The sequence below is a fragment of the Aythya fuligula genome, chromosome 3 (assembly GCF_009819795.1).
Source record: "Aythya fuligula isolate bAytFul2 chromosome 3, bAytFul2.pri, whole genome shotgun sequence".
NCBI classification, from domain to species: Eukaryota; Metazoa; Chordata; class Aves; order Anseriformes; family Anatidae; genus Aythya; species Aythya fuligula.
The window spans coordinates 37,147,825-37,166,672 of record NC_045561.1 but is presented as its reverse complement, the minus strand read 5'-3'; the positions used below and the strand labels follow the sequence as shown (position 1 = coordinate 37,166,672).

At 38.5% G+C, this 18,848-nt stretch overlaps 1 protein-coding gene across 3 annotated transcripts in view; it reads left to right on the top strand.

The window, feature by feature from the left end:
• PRKCE (protein kinase C epsilon) overlaps positions 1 to 18,848 on the top strand; it is a 294,866-nt gene that overhangs the window by 259,210 nt on the left and 16,808 nt on the right. For all 3 annotated transcript variants that reach the window (XM_032183852.1, XM_032183854.1, XM_032183853.1), the window contains 3 exons: positions 9,503 to 9,641; positions 12,090 to 12,278; positions 17,133 to 17,279. In XM_032183852.1, coding sequence (XP_032039743.1) covers positions 9,503 to 9,641; positions 12,090 to 12,278; positions 17,133 to 17,279 — 475 coding nt within the window. The remainder of the gene's footprint in view (positions 1 to 9,502; positions 9,642 to 12,089; positions 12,279 to 17,132; positions 17,280 to 18,848) is intronic.

Genomic DNA, 18,848 nt, shown 5'->3' with positions numbered 1-18,848 from the left:
GGAACAGTTGTAACACTACATCCCATCCCTGCCTTAGTCTCATTGAGGAATTGTCACATTCCCAGGTACGGGTCATGGAAGGACGAGAATTAAAAAACAGCATGATGTGAATGTAAAAAGAAACTCTCTCTTGAAAAAGAAATAGAAACCACTCCCCTCTGTGCTTAGCCAATTTGTGAGAATGTTTTACGTAATGTATATCTGAACTTCTAGATATTTCACTTATGTTCTCAAATAAAAATGTGGAAATAATAAGAAAGGAAAGGCAACACAAAGAAAACCTGTTAAGTATGATATATTTATTTGTCTACGCATTATTTCAAGGAAATTCGGCATAATAAGATAAGCAGATCATGCACTGTAATGTCCTAAGTTGCTACCGACAATTGTAATAAAGTTATGGTCAAAGCCATTAAAAGGCCATATATAGAAATTATTTTATAGAAGTTATTTTTATGCTATCAGAAAAGTCACTGCTTTCCTTAAGCTCCTGGAAAGGAATATTAAACCTTTGGTCAATACGTCGTTAAGACATCAGTTAATAGTGAGGGCTGCATGATTAAAACAGCTGCCCTTTCCATCTCAGGACCTTGCTTTCCTAAAAGTTCTCTCAATGGTACATTGCTGGAGCTGGCAACTTCATGCAATCCATATTTTTACTTCCTAATGACCGGGTTTTACCAAGCCACAGCTGGCAATGGTGTGTTTGTCTCCCTCTGATGTCCTTGGCAGGTAGATAGCAAGCTGCCATTTGCTACATCCCTTCTCCTGTCTCTGCCACCCCTGTAGTCTGCCAGATATCTGTGCAGATGGCATGATGATGGACATTGTGCTAAATGGGGAAAGTAATATGTGGGTTTTTAAAATAAACATGCCTGACAGGAAGGCATTGTACATATGGATTCACATCAATAAAAGGTGGATTTGCTGCATTGCAAACTTGGCACTGCTGAAAAGCAACACTGTTTTCAAATCTGCACAGTGGGTTTTTCTGTATGTTGCTGGGTACAACTCTTCTATAGTTTTGGTGATAGATGATGCCCTTATTCTGTAATGTAATAGTGTAATGCAAAGAAAGTGCTTTTCATAAATCCAGTAATTACTTAATGAATCAAAATAAAAGCAAAACAGAAATTCCAAGACTTTCAGATAAACACAGGCAAAACTTCCTGAGATCTCTTACAACAATAAAAGCAGCAGAAGCATTTTTCCTTACATTTCTCCATACTCCCTCCTTGCTAGCAAAAACTGCCCTACTGTTCTGAATCCACCTGTAAGAATGAACAGTCCAGCGCATGCTGTATTTCTTACACTAAGGGAGATCACCTCACCTGGTAGAACCCGACCTCCAGTGACACTGCTATTATTGCATTTTCATGCTCAGTAACAGGGAAAATTATGGGTTTCTTTTCTGTACAGTTTTTTGAAAGGCAGAAAATGATATTTTTTTAGTTTGTGTTATCTTAGAAGTTATGGTTTGGATTTGTTTTCTCATTTATCTCCGATCTGTCATGGGGATAAGAAAGCCTTGCTGATGTTTCATGACTTATACACATAATGAAATAAAAGAATCCACTAGTGAAGAACAGTTCTAGTTTATCTATCCCATAGTCTAAGGAAACTGATATTAAGTTGATGAAGCTTAGTTACTAAAGAAGCTGACATCAGAACATAACAATTTTTTTGTTTGTTTGTTTGTTTGCTTGTTTTCTGACCAGCTCCATATATAGCTCCATTTTGGTTAGACCAGGATCTAGTATGTTAATTATCTGGGTATTTGAAGAACACCAATGTGTTTGAAGAACTGAGATGAAGACTTTGGTGAATTTCTCTGTCATACAGAAAAGACCATTTCAGGCAGTATGGTACAAATGGTCCAAGTTCTATGATATTTTCTGCTTATGGCTAAAAATTATATTGAAAATGCACTATTAACTAAAATTACAGCAAAGAGCAAGTTTGTGCTGGGTACAGGAGAGACCTGTTGGTGCAGGAGAGCATCTTTGTCTCAAATGCATTTTGGATACCACTGAGTAACTTAAAAAGTAATTCTAAGAACGTAGAGGTCTTACCTTAATTAAAATAGAAAAAGTAATTTCATCTTACTAATTGGAATTGTTAATTGATATAATGAGGGAGTTGCCCTCAGTTATGAATTTCAGTAACCGTAGGACTGGAGAACAGTTCTGTTGGCACTCCGTGTCTTGTTATGGGGATGTTTCCTTTTTACCTTCTGTGGCTTCTTCTGTGAATAGCCTGTCTATTCAAAGCCTGCAGAGAGGATGTGATTTTCCCATGCAGGGGAACAATGGCAGTGGCAATTATTTCAAATACACTATTGAAAGGGTTTTATAGCAGCTGAAAGTCACAAAACCAAAACAAAATTACGAAGGATCTGTTTCTTTGACAGTAGTTCAGTAACTGCATATTTTTGACTTGTGTTCTTTGATGTTCTGTAGATGTTTAATAAGGTGCAGTACTTCACTTAACTTTCGTCATATAAAGGAATATCCTTGTTTCCAATGCAGTTATCATTTGTAGATAACGATTATGATACACTGAAATGTATATGCTTTATATTTTTGTTGCTTATTCAGCAGCTAGAGTAGAAGCAGATGCTGTGCAGATATTGCATTGTAAAATGAGTGCTTAAACCAACACGTGATCATGTTTCTTAGCTACTTGATCCTGTTCTTCAAATATGGATTTATTTAGTTACTAATGTTTACCTGATTCAAAGGCTACTGTCAGTAACGTTTGGCAGACTCACTGTTCAAAACCCATCTTGGCTGTTTAACTGCCTTACTTTCAACAAGAAAATTACCTGTTATCTAAGTGGCGTGTGTGACACATGGCCACACAGACAAGGTGGTTATCTTGCTGGCTACCGTTTGAAGTCAGACTTGAAGAACCCAGTCCCGCAAAGTCCTCATCACCAGGGCATTTCTGGGAAGCTAGGGCAGTCGGTGGCTCATGACACTGGCATGTGGAGGAATGAATGGGAAGCTTTCTTGCAGGTTACCTGCAGCCAGCCTGCTCTTCTGTTCAGACACGCACAAGCCTTGCTGTTACAATCCTGATTCTCTCTTAAGATCCTGCCAGTCATTCCAGTTTCTGAGGTGACTGTGATGCTGGCAGATGCCCAGAAATGGAAACCGAGGCTTAAATTTCTGGTTAATGCTTTCTGAGAAAAGAAGTGATTCAAAAAAAAACATGTTACGCAACTGACTGCTCAAGTCAACTGAACTGACTGTACAAAGTATCTTGGCAAACAAAGGAGAGAGATAGCTTAATGCATCATTACTGCATTCAAGCAACCCGGGCACTTTCCTAGCTTAACTGGTTAGGTTGTTTGCAAATTGCAAGTAGTTACTCAGGTTGTGGGAGCTCATTTTGTCAGAAACAGATGACTTTCTTAGCTCCTACAAAGAGTATGCAAAACGAGAAAAAGAAGAATGTAATAGATCTTTGTCATTGAGCTATTTGACACTGTATCATTTGGTAAGCTCTGATTTAGACACAGACAGCTGGCAGTAATACCAGGAACCAAGTAAAAGTCTGGATGGATCCTAATGGATCATTCTGTACAATGAATTTACATTCCAGAGACAGAGCTGTTTACTTTCTGTGATGATAGGAGAGCTGGCTGTGTCTTAGAAAGTTCTGGGGAGACAGAGGTCTTAAAATAAAACTTTTTTTTTTTTTTTCACTGGCACTGCTGCTCTGCAAAAACATGTTCCCTTAACAACTCTTTTCTGTTACGTTTTCATTTTTTTCCTCGTCTCTGAGTGTTTTCTTTTTTTTTTTTCTTCTGAGGTGTTAAATGTCACATTACCTATTCTCTTACATTTATTTAGTAACTAAGCTTTCTTTTTCCTTTTTTTTTTTTTTTCCCTCTGTCAACTGCAAATTGTTTTTAAATGGTTTTCAGTGCAAGCAGTTTTATGGACTATGATAATCTTGTGGGCTAGCTATGAATTTGGCACTTTGGCAGACTCCCAGCTTACCTTTTAACCTCCCCTATCTACTTTGATGGAAGTCATGCTGTTGTTGTTTTAGCTTCTCCGAAATTTCTTCTGCAACTTTGATGCACTTTGTATTTGCAGTAATAAAAATCTACTGGTGTCAAATTCTGTTACTGCATGAGTAATTAAGCTGATGTCCTCAACGCCTCTAATAGAGTTGTGAAGAGGCTTATAGCCTTCATTGTTTAAGCTTGATGAAAGGGTCCCAGATGTGTTTTTTTTTTCTGTCAAGTAGGATTATAATTTCATAAATAGTAAGGAAGTTAAATTGACTTGTGCTTTTACAGGTAAGCTTAAAATTTCACTGTTGGTCTTTACAGGTAGTCAGAATTTAATATTAAGGCTCTTGCTTTTTTTTTCCCTATGCTCAGTCTATTCATTCTCTTTTTCTACTGTCAAATTTTTATTTCTAGTTTCTGTTACTTACAGGAATCTTTAAGCAAATAAAGGGATAGTAAAGGGATAGTTGGAGGTGATTGTTTGGCAGGTTAAATGGTTAGATGAAGGGGATTATGCTGTAGCCTGTTTGATCTCAGGCTGTTTAGGAACTGATAAAAAGGATGAATTCAAGGAATGACAAAATATGTAGTCTTCTCCAAAGGGCCTTATGTGGGTGAACAACTGAGGACATACAAAAGTAGTGCAACTGATCTGGAGAGACTGAAGTCAGGTGTAGGGCATATTGGTTGCAAGGAGCATTTCTACATTCCATATATACTTCAATTACATAAACCATAATTGATGAGGCTAGTTTATGGGGGGAACAGTGGATTTACTGTTAATGAGGTAGATCTGACTTTGTCAAACTTCTTGCATATGCACAAACCACTTAGCATAACTGTGTGCACAGCATAACTGGCTTCTACATGCACAGTAGGTCATTCAGTGCTTTCCAGAAGTGTCTGATTTAATACTCTGATGTGCAGTCTTTATGAAGACCTTAAGCAGTAAGCCCACTGTGTACCAGAAATACCTGATATTTTTGCTATCCTGTATATGTAGTATAGGTTAGATACAGGCAGGCCAGCATGCCCAAAATCGTGAACAAGTGTTTTAAAAAAAAAAAAGACAAAATAATAATAAAATCCACCTACTGAAGTAGGCCTGATATGGAGAAAAGAGCATTTCAGGGGAAATCCCAGCATACTGTATCTGTGGACATGTCTCACATAACACAGCCTTGGAAGGATTATTTAATTATGGAATGCTTTGTGCTGGAAAGGACCTTAAATATCATCTAGTTCCAACTCACAGGCTGGGGTGTCACTCTTTTGCTCTAAGAGTAGTGTTTTTAAAGAGCTGCCAGCTCTGATCAATTCCTCTGTCCCTGTGGACAGATTCCCAGCAAATCTTATCCACTAATTCTTTAAACATTTTAGCCACTCTGGTAATCTTGCCTGGCTTCAGAGCCAGCATAATAATCTGCTGAAGGTAGATCCTACATTTTTAATTCATGCACTGGGTTCTTGCTCAAAACATAGCAAAAGGCAGGAGAAATCCTTTTATGATGCTAAGTTAATTCATTATAATATTTATATCACGCAGCCATAATTCCTCCTAAGTAGTGACCACGATGCAGTCATAATATTAAATTGTCCACTGGTACAGGACAATACACAGTACTTCTAATGCCCATTGTAAGTCATAGCCCTAATCTGACAAACACGTTAAAAATTGGTTGTTTGACAATTTTATTTTGGGGCAAGCTTGTCGTCTTCTGCAAATGTTGATATTGTAGACCCAAATCCCCAGACAAAGTTGGAGGAGACATAGTATATGCAGGACAGGCTTCCTCTAGAAATTCCACCTAGCAAAGGAAGAGAAGCATCAACAAGTCCTGGCCTACCAAATGGCAGTTTCAAGATATGCAGAGTTCTTGAAGAAGTAAATGTGGGGTGAACGTGCCTCATCCTGGGCACGAGGAGAAAATGAGAATGATTTACCTGAGAGAGGACCTCTTTTAAAACTTGAGGGCAAAACCTCCCTGAGTGACATAAATAAGGCATTCATAGAGTCAAAAGAAGGTACAAGCAACCACACTGGGTCACACCAAACATCACTCAGGTTAGACCCTGTTCTTGGCAGTTGTCAGTAGCTTACGCAGTAATGTGCACTTATTACAAATCAAATATCCTCTTTTCTTGTAGCTATAGCAGTATCTAAGTACATTAATGAGCTCAACTACAGCATGTTCTCTGCAGCCCAGACTCCCATGTTAACCTCTTTAATGAGTTCATCCGCACTGGTGAGCACCAGGTCTGGTAACATTTCCCCTCTGGTTGATTTGTCTAATAGCTGGACCAGGAAGTTATCCTCTACTTCCTTCATGGGTCTCCTGGATTGCTTACAGCCTTCTGTGTTGCTTTCCCAGCAGACATCCAGGTGGTTGAAATCCCCCAACAGGATGAGAGCCTGTGAGTGTGATGCTTCTTGTAGCTGAAGCAAGATGGCCTTGTCAACAGGCTCCCCTTGATCTGGCAGCCTGTAGTAGTCTCCAGCCACAAGGTGTCCTTTATTGTTCCAGTCCTTAACTTTTACCCGCAAGCTCTTAACCTGTCTGTGTCTGTTTCTCAGAGGTATCACAGTCTATTTCTTAACATAGAGGTCAACCCCCCTTCTCTGCTTATCTCTTCTGAAAAGCTTGCAGCCCTCAATTGCAGCGTTCCAGTTGTGTAATTCATCCCACTATGTTTCCGTGATAGCAATTAGGTCATAGTTTTCTAATTGCAGCGTGGTTTCAAACTCCTCCTGCTTGTTTCCCATGCTGCGTGCATTGGTGTAGAGGCACTTAATCATCTAACCTGTCTGAATGTTTCCACTGTGGATCTAAAATCTGGGGGCTGGAATTTGTTGGCATTAAAGATTTTGGCAACAAAATCTTTTCATAGATTCATGGACTGGTTTGGGTTGCAAGGGACCTTAAAGATCATCTAGTTCTAACCCCCTGCCATGGGCAGGGACACTTTCAACTAGACCAGATTGCCCAAAGCTCCATTCAGGCTGGTCTTGAACACTTCCAGGGATGGGGCATCCAGAACTTCTCTGGGAAACTTGTTCCAATGTCTCACCACCCTCATGTGAAGAATTTCTTCCCAATGTCTATTCTAAATATACCCTCTTTCAGTTTAGAAGTGTTCCCCCTTGTTCTATCACTGCACCCTCTGACAAAGAGTCCCTCCCCATCTTTCCTGTAGGCCCCCTTTAGGTACTGGAAGAGTGTCATAAGGTCTTCCTGAAGCTTTCTCTTCTCCAGGCTAAATAACTCCAACTTTATCAGCCTGTCTTCATAGGAGAGACACTCTTGTCTTCTGATCATCCTTGTGGCCCTCCTGTGTATTCACTCTGATAGGTCCATGTGTTTCTTCTGCTGGGGACCCCAGAACTGAACACAGGACTCCAGGTAGGGTCTCACAAGGGTGGAGTAGAGGGGGAGAATCACCTGCCTTGACCTGCCAGCTACACTTCTTTTGATGCAGCCCAGGATAAGATTAGCTTATTGGGCTGCAAGTGCACACTGCCACCTCATACTCTGTTTTTCATCCACCAATACCCCCGTGTTCATTTCCTCAGGACTGCTGTCAATCCATTTTCTGTCTAGCCTATATTTGTCCTTGGTGTTGAGGTGCAAGATCTTGGCCTTGTTGAACTTCATGAGGTTAACACAGGCCCACCTTTCAAGCCTGTCAAGGTCCCCCTTCTCTCACTGTGTCTGTCACACCATTCAGCTTGGTGTCATCCACAGACTTGCTGAGAGAGCACTCAATCCCACTGTCATGTTACCAACAAAGATGTTACATATACCACATACCAGTGCCAATTCAGACCACCGAGTGACACCACTCATCACTGGTCCCCATCTGCACATTGGGACACTGACTGCAACACTTCGAGTACGACTGTCCAGCCAATTCCTTATCCATCAAGTGGTCCATCCATCTAATCTATGTCTCTCCAATTTAGAGACAAGGATGTGGTGAGGGACAGTGTCAAAAGCTTTGCACAAGTCCAGATAGATGACATCAGTTTCTCTTCCCTTATCTACTAACCGTGACCACATCATAGAAGGCCACCAAATTTGTCAGGCATGATCTGCCCTTGTTGAAGCCATGTTGCCTATCACCAATCACCTCTCTTGTTTTTCATTTGTTCACAGAGGTTGGTATGCAACTTTATTCCTATAACTGATTTAGAATTTGTCTACACGTACTTATTTATCATCAGTTCCATCTACGGGAACTTCTCTGTCTAGAAAAAAAGTTCTGATCAAGGGTGCCCACACAAAGTCACCTAAGGACATATGTCCTGCTTTTGATTCTCACCTCTCTATGCATTCACACATACAATGTCTTCCTTTATTACTGCATATTTTCAATACACTACAAAAGCATCTAGATAGAAGTATAAAAATAAAGTAGGCCATGCAATATCAGTGAATTGTAGAATATCCTGAGTTGGAAGTGACCCACAGTGAATTTTGTTGTCTTTGTTTTTTGTTTTTGTTTTGTTTTTGTTTTTTTATCATTTGTACCTGATAAAATTTTATTAATAGTGGATTTTATTTTGTTGTTGTTGTTTTTCATGCAAGTGAGGGCTCTTTTGTGCACTGGCTTTCCAGATCCTACTGTAGTTTAGTCTAAGGCAGTGGCAGGTAAGTTAAATGGTACATAACATCCATTGTGTTTGGATCATGAGATAACTGTCAATGGTATATTTAGAAAATGTGCAGAGGGCAAGACAGGAAAGGTGGATATCCCTTTCTCAACCTGTTTTTGACCTCACCCAATTTAATAACTGAAGAATTGTGTATTTTCGACACAAAGACGTTTGTACAAAGAATGATCAGAGAGAGGCAGCTGCTAAGATGTGTTGTTCAACAATGAATGCAAAATAGTCATGTGAGATTATTTCTGTGCAGCTTTTAAACAGCAAAAAATTAGGCTCCCAAAGATGGGAGCATTGTTTATCAGCCCTCTCCTTGCAGTCTGAACTTTGTATTTCTAGTATATGTTAGGAATACAATTCAAAGTAATCCAGGTTTGAAGGTAACAATTAATTCAACCCATATGCTAAATATGGGTAAATTGGTACTCCTTATTTTGTGCTGATACAAAAAGGGAGAGTGACTTTATTAGACGACAATGACCTATTTCACACAAGAGTCTTAGATCTGTAACAAGCGAGAGACTGAGATCTTTTCCAAATGTTTCTGATGCTTTACAGCTGTGCTTCCATGCAGCTGAAGAGAGAGTACAGGCCTCATCTTACAAAATGCTTGTCATTACCTGCTTCCTTTTTGCCATTATCCAGGTCTATTTAGTGACTGCTACCAGTCACTTTTCATGCACACATGTGAAGGGCAATTACTTGGTGTTGTTTGTGAAACCATCTATTTGTCATGTTCTATAGTTTCTGTTCAAATTCAGGAGTGTGTGCTTAAAACTTGAGAGCCGATTTAAATCTGTGACTCTTTATTTCAGGGACCTGAAACTGGACAATATTCTTCTGGATGCAGAAGGCCACTGTAAACTGGCTGACTTTGGGATGTGCAAAGAAGGGATTCTGAATGGAGTGACCACCACAACCTTTTGCGGCACGCCTGACTATATAGCTCCAGAGGTATTATTTTTCACTGCGCTAAGAATATAGATAGTATCATTCATCAGATGGAATATTACATGTGTAATTTTAGACACTTTTTATATGTAGATGAAAGCAATAGATGATGCAAACTAGGCTGTGCCACAGTTTTCCTGGTTAATCCTGCAGAATTAGTTTATTCTATAGGGCAAGAACAATGTTCCATGTCGATAGGAGTTGGATCTTCTTTTATTTATTCCCTGAACTCAACAATATTCTTCTCCATATTCTCATTTCTGACTTAGCATCATTGTGAAGGCACTTCAAAGAAGCCTTCACTAAAGGCTTTAAGAAGATAGATGCAACTGAGTACTGTCAGCACTGGTCTTTAGTAGTTATAAAAAGTGTTTTAATTCTTAATGAGACTTAAAGGGGGATGTTCATATGGAAGAGACTGTAGGTTTGATGTCATTTTGTGTTAACATCTTTGTGAGAATATCATTTCTTCCTTTCTTTAAAGTATTTGTGAGTGAAAAATATTATCTTTGTGCTACTTATCATATGGGTGGAGAGAAAATATATATATTTGCATAGAAACATAGGATTCTTTTATAGGGATGCTGCAACATCCATATAAAACAGTTGAAAACACCCAAATTCACTTTAAGGCATTCATTGGGTAAAATAATTTGCTGATAATTGTGCTGGTTTCACATATCCTAAATTTTAAGATTATAAGGTGAATTTCTGAGTGCTTCAAATGAATCAGTATTATTCAGTTTATCTGATAGACAGACTTTTGTCAGCTCAATTTAGTTAGTAATCCATGCATCTTTTTTGCCAAAGATTCACTGTGCTGATATAGTATAAAAAGTTTCAATGGTTTGTCTTTCATCAACCATAAATTTGCATCAGGGAAAAATGTAAGTTTATTATTTGCTTGAGACAATAAATTAGAAATCCATATTGCTAGAGTTCATGTCTGGCAAGCTTTGGTAGCACAACTGATAAGTTGTGAGTCATCTTGGAACTATTGTAACATCTATGAACATGTTTTGTGGCATTTCAAAAGTACTCTGCAGGTAAAAGAAAGTAAGTACCAGAGTGATGGGTTTGGTTCTATATGAATTCTTTTTTGATTTAGTATACTAATTGAGTCATTTAGCAAATTCTTTAAAAACTATTACTAAAAACAAAGCAATAATAATATTCTATGAACTTTTATATTAAATGCTTTTCTCACTGATGTCAGTAACTCAGGCTTCCGTTTTGTCATCCTGATTGCAGAAGCTTATCTTCTGCTCCTATTTCTCTTGCCTCATGGTAGTATGTTTCAATTTCCTTTTCTTTAGCAATATCTGAATTCCAGAGACTGTGCCCTGAACACTTGAAAAGTACACTTCTGAAGACTATCATTTTCTATAATTAATGTGTATAAAATTTAATATCAAATCAACTAAGAATCCAGTTGGGATCCAGACAGAGGCATCCAAATGTTAAACTCATTTCTGTTTTTAGGTTAAGAGAGAATTTGGATTTGGATTGTACATTACAGTACAATCATTATTCCCAAACACAGCACTAAGCTAATGCAGTTCACCACAAGAATTCTGACTGTAACACCACTCATATTGTTTAAGGAGGTGGTGGAGTTGCTGCCATTCCAACTCATTTTAAGCCAGTCAGCTTCACCTTAAGCAGTCACCCACTCTTCTTTCTTCAGTCCCCTGTCATGCTGAAATGCTGCAGCCAAACTACAAGCTCCTTCTCAGTGGAGAGTAGCCAAGAATTAGACTTGTCCCATGCGCAGCACTAGTTCTGTAATACCAAGTAAGACGGTAAAAATCCATCATTCTGAACCACTACTCCCACTAAAGGTATTTGCTACAAGGTTGAACTTGTGCCACCAGAAAAGTTGTAGCCAGTTTTTCTGAAAGCAAAAGCAATTAAAGTGAGTCCTACAGCCATGCATTTATTGTACAGCGTTTCAATGCTGTAAAAAGAACTTGAACAAAAATGCTTTTGGCTTCCCTCAGCCCTACCTAAAGGATGAGAATAAATCTCTCAGATGATGTCTGTGCAACATAACAAGTTGGTTCAGTTTGTTTTGCTCAAGATAGAGACAAGGAAATGTTTCACATTTTCCACCAATCTGTTTTGTATATGTGATCTTTCTTCCCCTATAGCGTGACCTGCTTTAAACAGTTTGGAAGGATATACAGCTTTTTTGCTCATGAGCATACTCCTTTACTCAGGGGACTGATAAACTCAGTTAGTACTTCTGAGAAAACTATGCATTGAGACTCAGCTCTCTTAGTGCAAACTGCATCGGTAAGAACCCATGCCTGCTGTTACTGACGTCAGTGTGGGTTTTAGTCCTCCTTAGGCACTGGGGAAAGAAAGGGTGTATCATGTTGAAGCAGTAAATGTACAGCTAAGAGTGTTGTCTATCATGCCTGTTCAATGTGATCTCTTTTTCTATACCAGATCCTCCAGGAGTTAGAATATGGCCCTTCAGTAGACTGGTGGGCTCTGGGTGTTCTCATGTACGAAATGATGGCTGGGCAACCCCCCTTTGAAGCTGACAATGAAGATGATCTCTTTGAATCCATCCTTCACGATGATGTCTTATATCCAGTCTGGCTCAGTAAAGAAGCCGTCAGCATTTTAAAAGCAGTGAGTCTTCTAATACTTGTTTTCCTCCTCCTCTTCTTCATGGCTTTCTTTTTTTATTATTTTTTTCCTTGATTAAAATTGAATTTGCTAAAAGTTGTTGAGAACAGTCACCACTGGGAGTTCAAGCACAGTTCAGAGTGCCACTGTTAGGATAATGGGGCCTGGGATAAATTACACCGCTTGTGGGAAAGGAACAGAATGTTTGTATTCCACACAGTTGTACACTGCATAAATCTGTGTACTGCAGATTCATGTTTCAGGGAAAACCCAACCAACTAGAACTGTGCTGCCACTTTGACACTTTATATGCTGCATGTTCACTAGAGTGAGGGAAGCACTATGTAAAGAAAAAGTGCCAATGTTTTTATTTAACCCACCTGATATTTTTCTTCCCTTATTATCAAGATGGGTTGAAAGCCTTTTATTTACAGCTATATGTTCTACATTTTAGTTACATAAAACTTTGATTAAGCAGTCTTACTCAAGGACAATTGTTTCTGCCCTGGCTGGTGTTTTACAGTATAAGGATTGGGTTGATAGAAGTGTGCCACCAAAAAGCAGCATTTTTTTAAACAAAACATGCTACTATTTTTCTCTTGGTGACTGAAATAGAGGAGACTTTCTATTAAGAGGGAAGCTGCTAGTGTGAAATCCTGCAGTTACATTTTGGGTCACATACATACAGGGTTACCTTTTGAAATGATACAGAAAACTTGAACAAATTCTGATTTTTACAACACTGGACAGGTAGCACTTTGCTCAGAACTGCTCATCCTGATCTCTTAAACATGTTCAGGTTTATTCTAGACGAGAGGGAGCGGGGGAGCTGCAGGTGAGGGAGCTCTAGAGGAGGATTCAAACCAGAAGTCCACGGTAACATCTCTGAGTTGTGAACTGTAGTATCTCTTTTGCTCCAGTCTCTGTAGTGAGGGCAGGGAGGACTTATTAAAGCCGACCTTCATACATATTTTCTCTACTCCCCCTAGATACCTTTCTGATGTCTCTTCATTAGCTGACACGATACTTTCATGTGTCTGTTTTCGTTTCCAGACTCTTCAATTATTTTCAGTCTAGCAATTAAAATGTATGGACTTGAGCTGCAGAATTCAGACTGATATCCAGGGTTCAGGGATTATTTTAGCCTGTTGTAGAGAAAGGGTTTTTTTTCAATATCTGCATCTGAATTTCACTTAAGTCCAGAGATTTTCTGTAGTGTTCTATACTGCTTCAGTTTCACATTCTGCAAGATCTGTTCCTTTGGCTCCCCATCCAAAGGCTCTTTCTGTGAATCAACATTAGCTGAGCTCTCTGTTATTCTGAAATATTCATCAGAGGGGGGAAATTAACTGATAACACCTAATTATGTGTGTAGTACGAGAGCTGTTGTAACTATGAGAAGGTATTTGTTTGACAAGGGAAAGGGAGAAACAGATTTGATAGAGTCTTAGTGTGTTATCTCACGTGTGCAAGTAGTATCTCATGTGTGCAAGTAGTATAATTCTTAATGTTATACATATGTGTTATTCATTAACCCCACACAAATGCAAATGCAGCACTGGGCTATAGGTGTATGCTCTGCATTTTTGTGAATGTAAGTATAAGGATGTTCAACACCAGTTTCTTTGCTATCATTTTTCATGAGGCTGTTTTCCTTAGCCTACCTGTTAATAGTAGGCACGGTGGCTTATATTTTTCTGCAGTCCATTTTTTACATCTTTCTGTCTAAAGTTAATGTTTAATACCATTTTAAACCTTAAAAAGAGAGTTGAATCCATTAAATAGATTTGCACTATAACATGAGATTACTCCTCATTGGGCAAAATGTCTTGATTGACATAAATTGATAGAGTTTAATGGAAGTTTGCCAGTTATATAAGTATGCCTGGAAAAGAATGTATTTCCTTACATTTAACAATCTGTTGCCTATGTAGCTATAGTGTGAAACATGTTTGAACCTTGTGCTCTGCATCTGATCCTTGTCCACATTCTGTTAAATGAAGAACAGGAAAAACAGAGGAAAGAAAGAGGCGTCTATGTATTTTACTGCTGAATGCTAGCAAGGGATTAGCTTTGGAACACTTCGTTTCCTCACATTGTGCTTTGAGACAGTTTTATTCTTTAGAAACTGTGTATTTTTACACTCCTCCAGGCAAGATGTAAGGAGATTTTAATAACGTGACATTCTCGTTATCAAGTAACAATGTTTCCTTATTTTCTAAAGAAACAGTTTTCCCATTACTTCCAACAAAACACAAGCAAGGATAATTTGACAGCTCAGTATTACAAGGCAGCAACAAGTAAGTGTTGCTTATCCCATGAAGTCCCAGGAATCTTACTAGTCTTGTTTCTGTGAATTGACAGGAATTGCTATTTAAAATTCTTTCCTGTCTGGTAAGGAAAACAATTCTTCATTGAAATTAGGTCTGGGCTTCTTTGCAAGTGATGGAGGGAGGTTGTGTCTTCAGTGTGTGTTCCCTGCATATCCCAGTGACACAGATCTCTGGGCACAGAGGCAGACCTGTTTTTAAGCACTGCTGCTTATTTTAAGCAAAGTTTTGGGAGACTAGCAATCTTTAATTCAGGCCTCAAGTTACATGGTTCTCTCAGCAACCTGTTGTCCTGTTGTCATTTAAGTTGGTCAGAGTCCTAATCTTCAAAGGCCTCACTTTTTGTAAAAGGAGGCTCCTGTATTAGTATAGGCAGCACTTGTGGCTGTGGCCATAAGTGTTATAATAAGTATAATAAGCCCCATTGGCAACTGTCTCGTCAACACAGTACAGTTAACAGCTGTCTGTGCACTGACAGTAGCATCGTTGTTGATGCTGTTGATAAACAGGAAGTAAATGTCAGCTTATGCTTCAGAAATAGAAATAAGAGGTGAAAAAGAGCAATATTTATCATAGGGGATAGAATTTATGGAATTAAATGTCCACTTCAGAATTCTGAGATTACTGTATCATATTTGCATATGCTAATTTTTTAAGTGTTGTTAAAATCTGTTCTCCTTCATCATCAACTTTCAAGTTCATGAAGTACAGTACTAAACTGTATTATCTAGTAATATTTTCACGTCCCAGGCTTCTCAAAAAGGACACATTCTGATTTTTCCCTGCCTACAGCTTAAAACAAAGATAGAACATGGAGGATACTAGGATCAGGTTTTACTTCTTTGCTACCTGGATTATGTGGTACAAAAAGCATATCCTGTAGTTGCCATGTTCTGTTTCTACAAAGTGTGTGGCTGCTGGTTCCTGGCCTGCTCTCTGCCAGTCACCAGAGGCTCCTGGAGGTGAAATAAAGCCGAGGAATGTAGGAATGCATTTTGTGGTTTTCCAAGAGACCTCACCAAAGCGTAGTAATCCTTTCAAAACCTTTGTTTCTCCTGCCCATAGAAAATATGGCCTGTAATTTAGATATGACTTGTCCACTTGCAAAAAAAGCTTGCAGAACAGTTGAACAGAAGACCAAAGGGTCGTCGTCTGAGTGGCGTGCACATATCAGGAACTACAGAAAGAATCATCTCACTAATGTAAATTATATCTTTAAAATTATAGCAGTGGTATTCTCCTCTGGATAGTTGGTCTAGCTATCTAAAACCATTTTAAGGGCTCCAGTAACTACTTATGTAATAACTGCAGCATTAAAGCAAGGGTGTGTTCGTGATTTATTTTTTTTTTGCTAAATTATTTTTTTTCTACAGATGTGTAGAATAATGTAGTACCTAGGTTAAAAACTCACTAAACATTCATCACATTTTGTTTCATTTGTATACTATAATTTTAAAAAGAAATTATACTAATGGCTGATTATGAAGTCATAGGAAAGCCTGATGTAATTCTGTAGTGTGAGTATGCATGTGTATAAGAATAGCATTCATTTCTACTTGAATTGCAAGAATTGTGTCCATGTGCACTAGGATATGAGTAGAGCAATTGCTAATAAAAGAAAGAAGAAATAATAGAGAAGAATCAGAAAAAATGAAAATAAAAAAAAAAACAGTTGCCATTATTTGATGGTGGCAATGTCTTACACAAGTTTTGCTGAAAGGAATAGTAAGAGTTTAAAAGTGAGAAGTACAGAAATTTCCACATGAGACCAGTTAGTTCCAGTTGCTGTCACTGACTATCCCATACTAAAGATTAAAGGGAAGGTGCCAGAAATGTCAGAGTGCTTCACAAAGGAAACTTTCTGCCGTTACTGATCACTCCATGTATTTATTGAAATGTATGGGCAGAACTCTGGTAATTCACATAGCTGAAGATGCTGTTCTCATTCATATGAGATTAAAATCCTAGAAATGCATGAGGAATGTTGGGCCTATCATGTACTTTCATGTATGAATTGAGTATATCTATACACAACCTACATATCTAAAGAAAATAAAAACCAACAAGAATAATATGTAGCCTCCGACCCCAAAATTAATAGGTAAGGTAGTGCAAACAAGGTAAGATAAGAGTTATCCTAAACATCTATTATAAATTATCTCTGGAGGTTTTAGTATTTTCTCTTTCCTTCAGTATTTTTGGCCAAAGCTTGAAGCAAAAATACTGAAAGAGAATCTCCTCCTATAGCACTTCTAGCCAGGTGGAATTAGGAGGTCTCAGAAATTAGTTTAAAGAGCTTCCTGCAGGAAACTTGCACTTCAGTCCCTGAATCTTCTGGTTTGGCTGGAACCTCTGAAATTTGGAGAGGCCTCCTTGTTTCTCCTACAGGAAAAATAACCTTCTGAAAGGGGGCTTGCTCTAAAAAGTAGACATTAGGAATTCTAATGTCTAATTAAACTGTAAATGGTTTCCAGCCATTGTCATTCATGCTTTAACTTCTTCCTCCTCTCCCTCCCCCACCCTGTAGTTCATGACAAAAAATCCAAATAAGCGACTTGGCTGTGTGGCATCACAAAACGGGGAAGACGCGATTAAGCAGCATCCGTTTTTCAAGGAAATTGACTGGGTTCTTCTAGAACAAAGGAAAATCAAGCCACCCTTCAAACCTCGGATTGTAAGTAGCAGTTTCCATAACATTTAGCGAAAACTTGGTTTGACAATTCTAGTTCTTGCTTTTCTGAGGCTTGAAATACGTTGATGCAACATTTGGGGGTTTAAATAGCATAAAAACCAAGTGGAAAAGTTTGCCTTGTCAATTATTCTGTGAAGGTAAGTGTCAAGAATAGATTCAGTGCACAGGAAGATGTTCATATTCAATCGCATAAATCATGAGAAAGTTCAAGGCCCTGTATTATTTATTTTCTTGTGCTCCCAAAGGCACCTTGATCAGAAAAGATTTTGATTGGGTATATACTTTCTGTGCAAATCCTTCATTGCTGGTGGTCCATCGAGTTTGTAGTGAGAGGCAAAGGAAAAGATTACTGATTAATAGTATTTTTAACTGAAGAAGCTTGAAAAAACAGTCTCCTGGGGGAAATAAATATACATCATGATCAGAGAAGTTGATTTATTTACATTTTGCTAAGTAATAATCAAGTATTTGTATTTTAAACTGACAGAAATACACAAATAGTGGTCCCACATGTAGATGCTACAAAAATACTTTTCTTAATCTTTTCTTCATCTGGATGAAAATACTCAAAAATGGTGCACTTAGAGTTCACCAAATGTCAGCTCTTCAGATGAGAGAATGTGCAGTAAATTTTGTACTTTAACAGTGCCAGAGAATAATTTTATTACAAATCCTTTGAGATTGCTTTGCATCCCTTGACTTCGCACATTCCTAATAATAATGTTTGATTTGCCTGTAAATATGGTTATGATACTTGTTTCTTTCTTTCTTTAGATAGCAAAGGTAATATTTTATTTATTTATTTATTTATTTAAAAGCCAAACAAAACTTTGTTCTCAACACTGAATACTAACTTAAAGTTATAGACAAAAAAGCCCCCTCTGTCATTGCAGAATTAGGCTGCTAGATTTAATGAATTTACTTTAAGTTTGGCAAGATACATTTCCCTAAGTTCCATGTGTAGGCAGTGGGGTTGCCTGTGCAGGGAACATCTGGAACGGGAGCCTGAATTAATTCCTCTCAGTCTACTCTTGGAGAAATGTCTCTCCCTCTGTAGCTATGAAGGAAGAACCCAAAAGAACAGAAAACTGGATGTGAAAGTTAGCCCTAACAAATATCTTTCTAGGAGTAATTTTGAGCAGTAAGATACAGTGTTATCATGGGAATATTTTGCTTAATATATTTCTTGGAGAACAGAAACCTTGTACTGCAGGAGCTACAGGCCCAGGGCAGCCTGAGCCAGCTCCTCTCCTGGAAAGGGTTCAGCCAGCTGGGCATGCCGGCCGGCCTACCCTGCTGCCCAGCTCTGCTCTGGAGGTGTGGCTGGATTGCACCTTGTGCCTGAGCTGATTTACAAATCTCTGCAATGCTGCAGGAAGCGTAAACCCAACATTAACCCCGCTAGTATCTATTTGAAGCTTGTTTAATACTCCAACTACTGCTGTTCGTTCAAGTTCCTCAGAGAGCTCCAAACAACCTTATTCATTGTTTAGCTGAGTTGCATGTGTTTAGCTCTTTTCCTGTTTTCGTTAGAATTTGGCCTTTCATCTC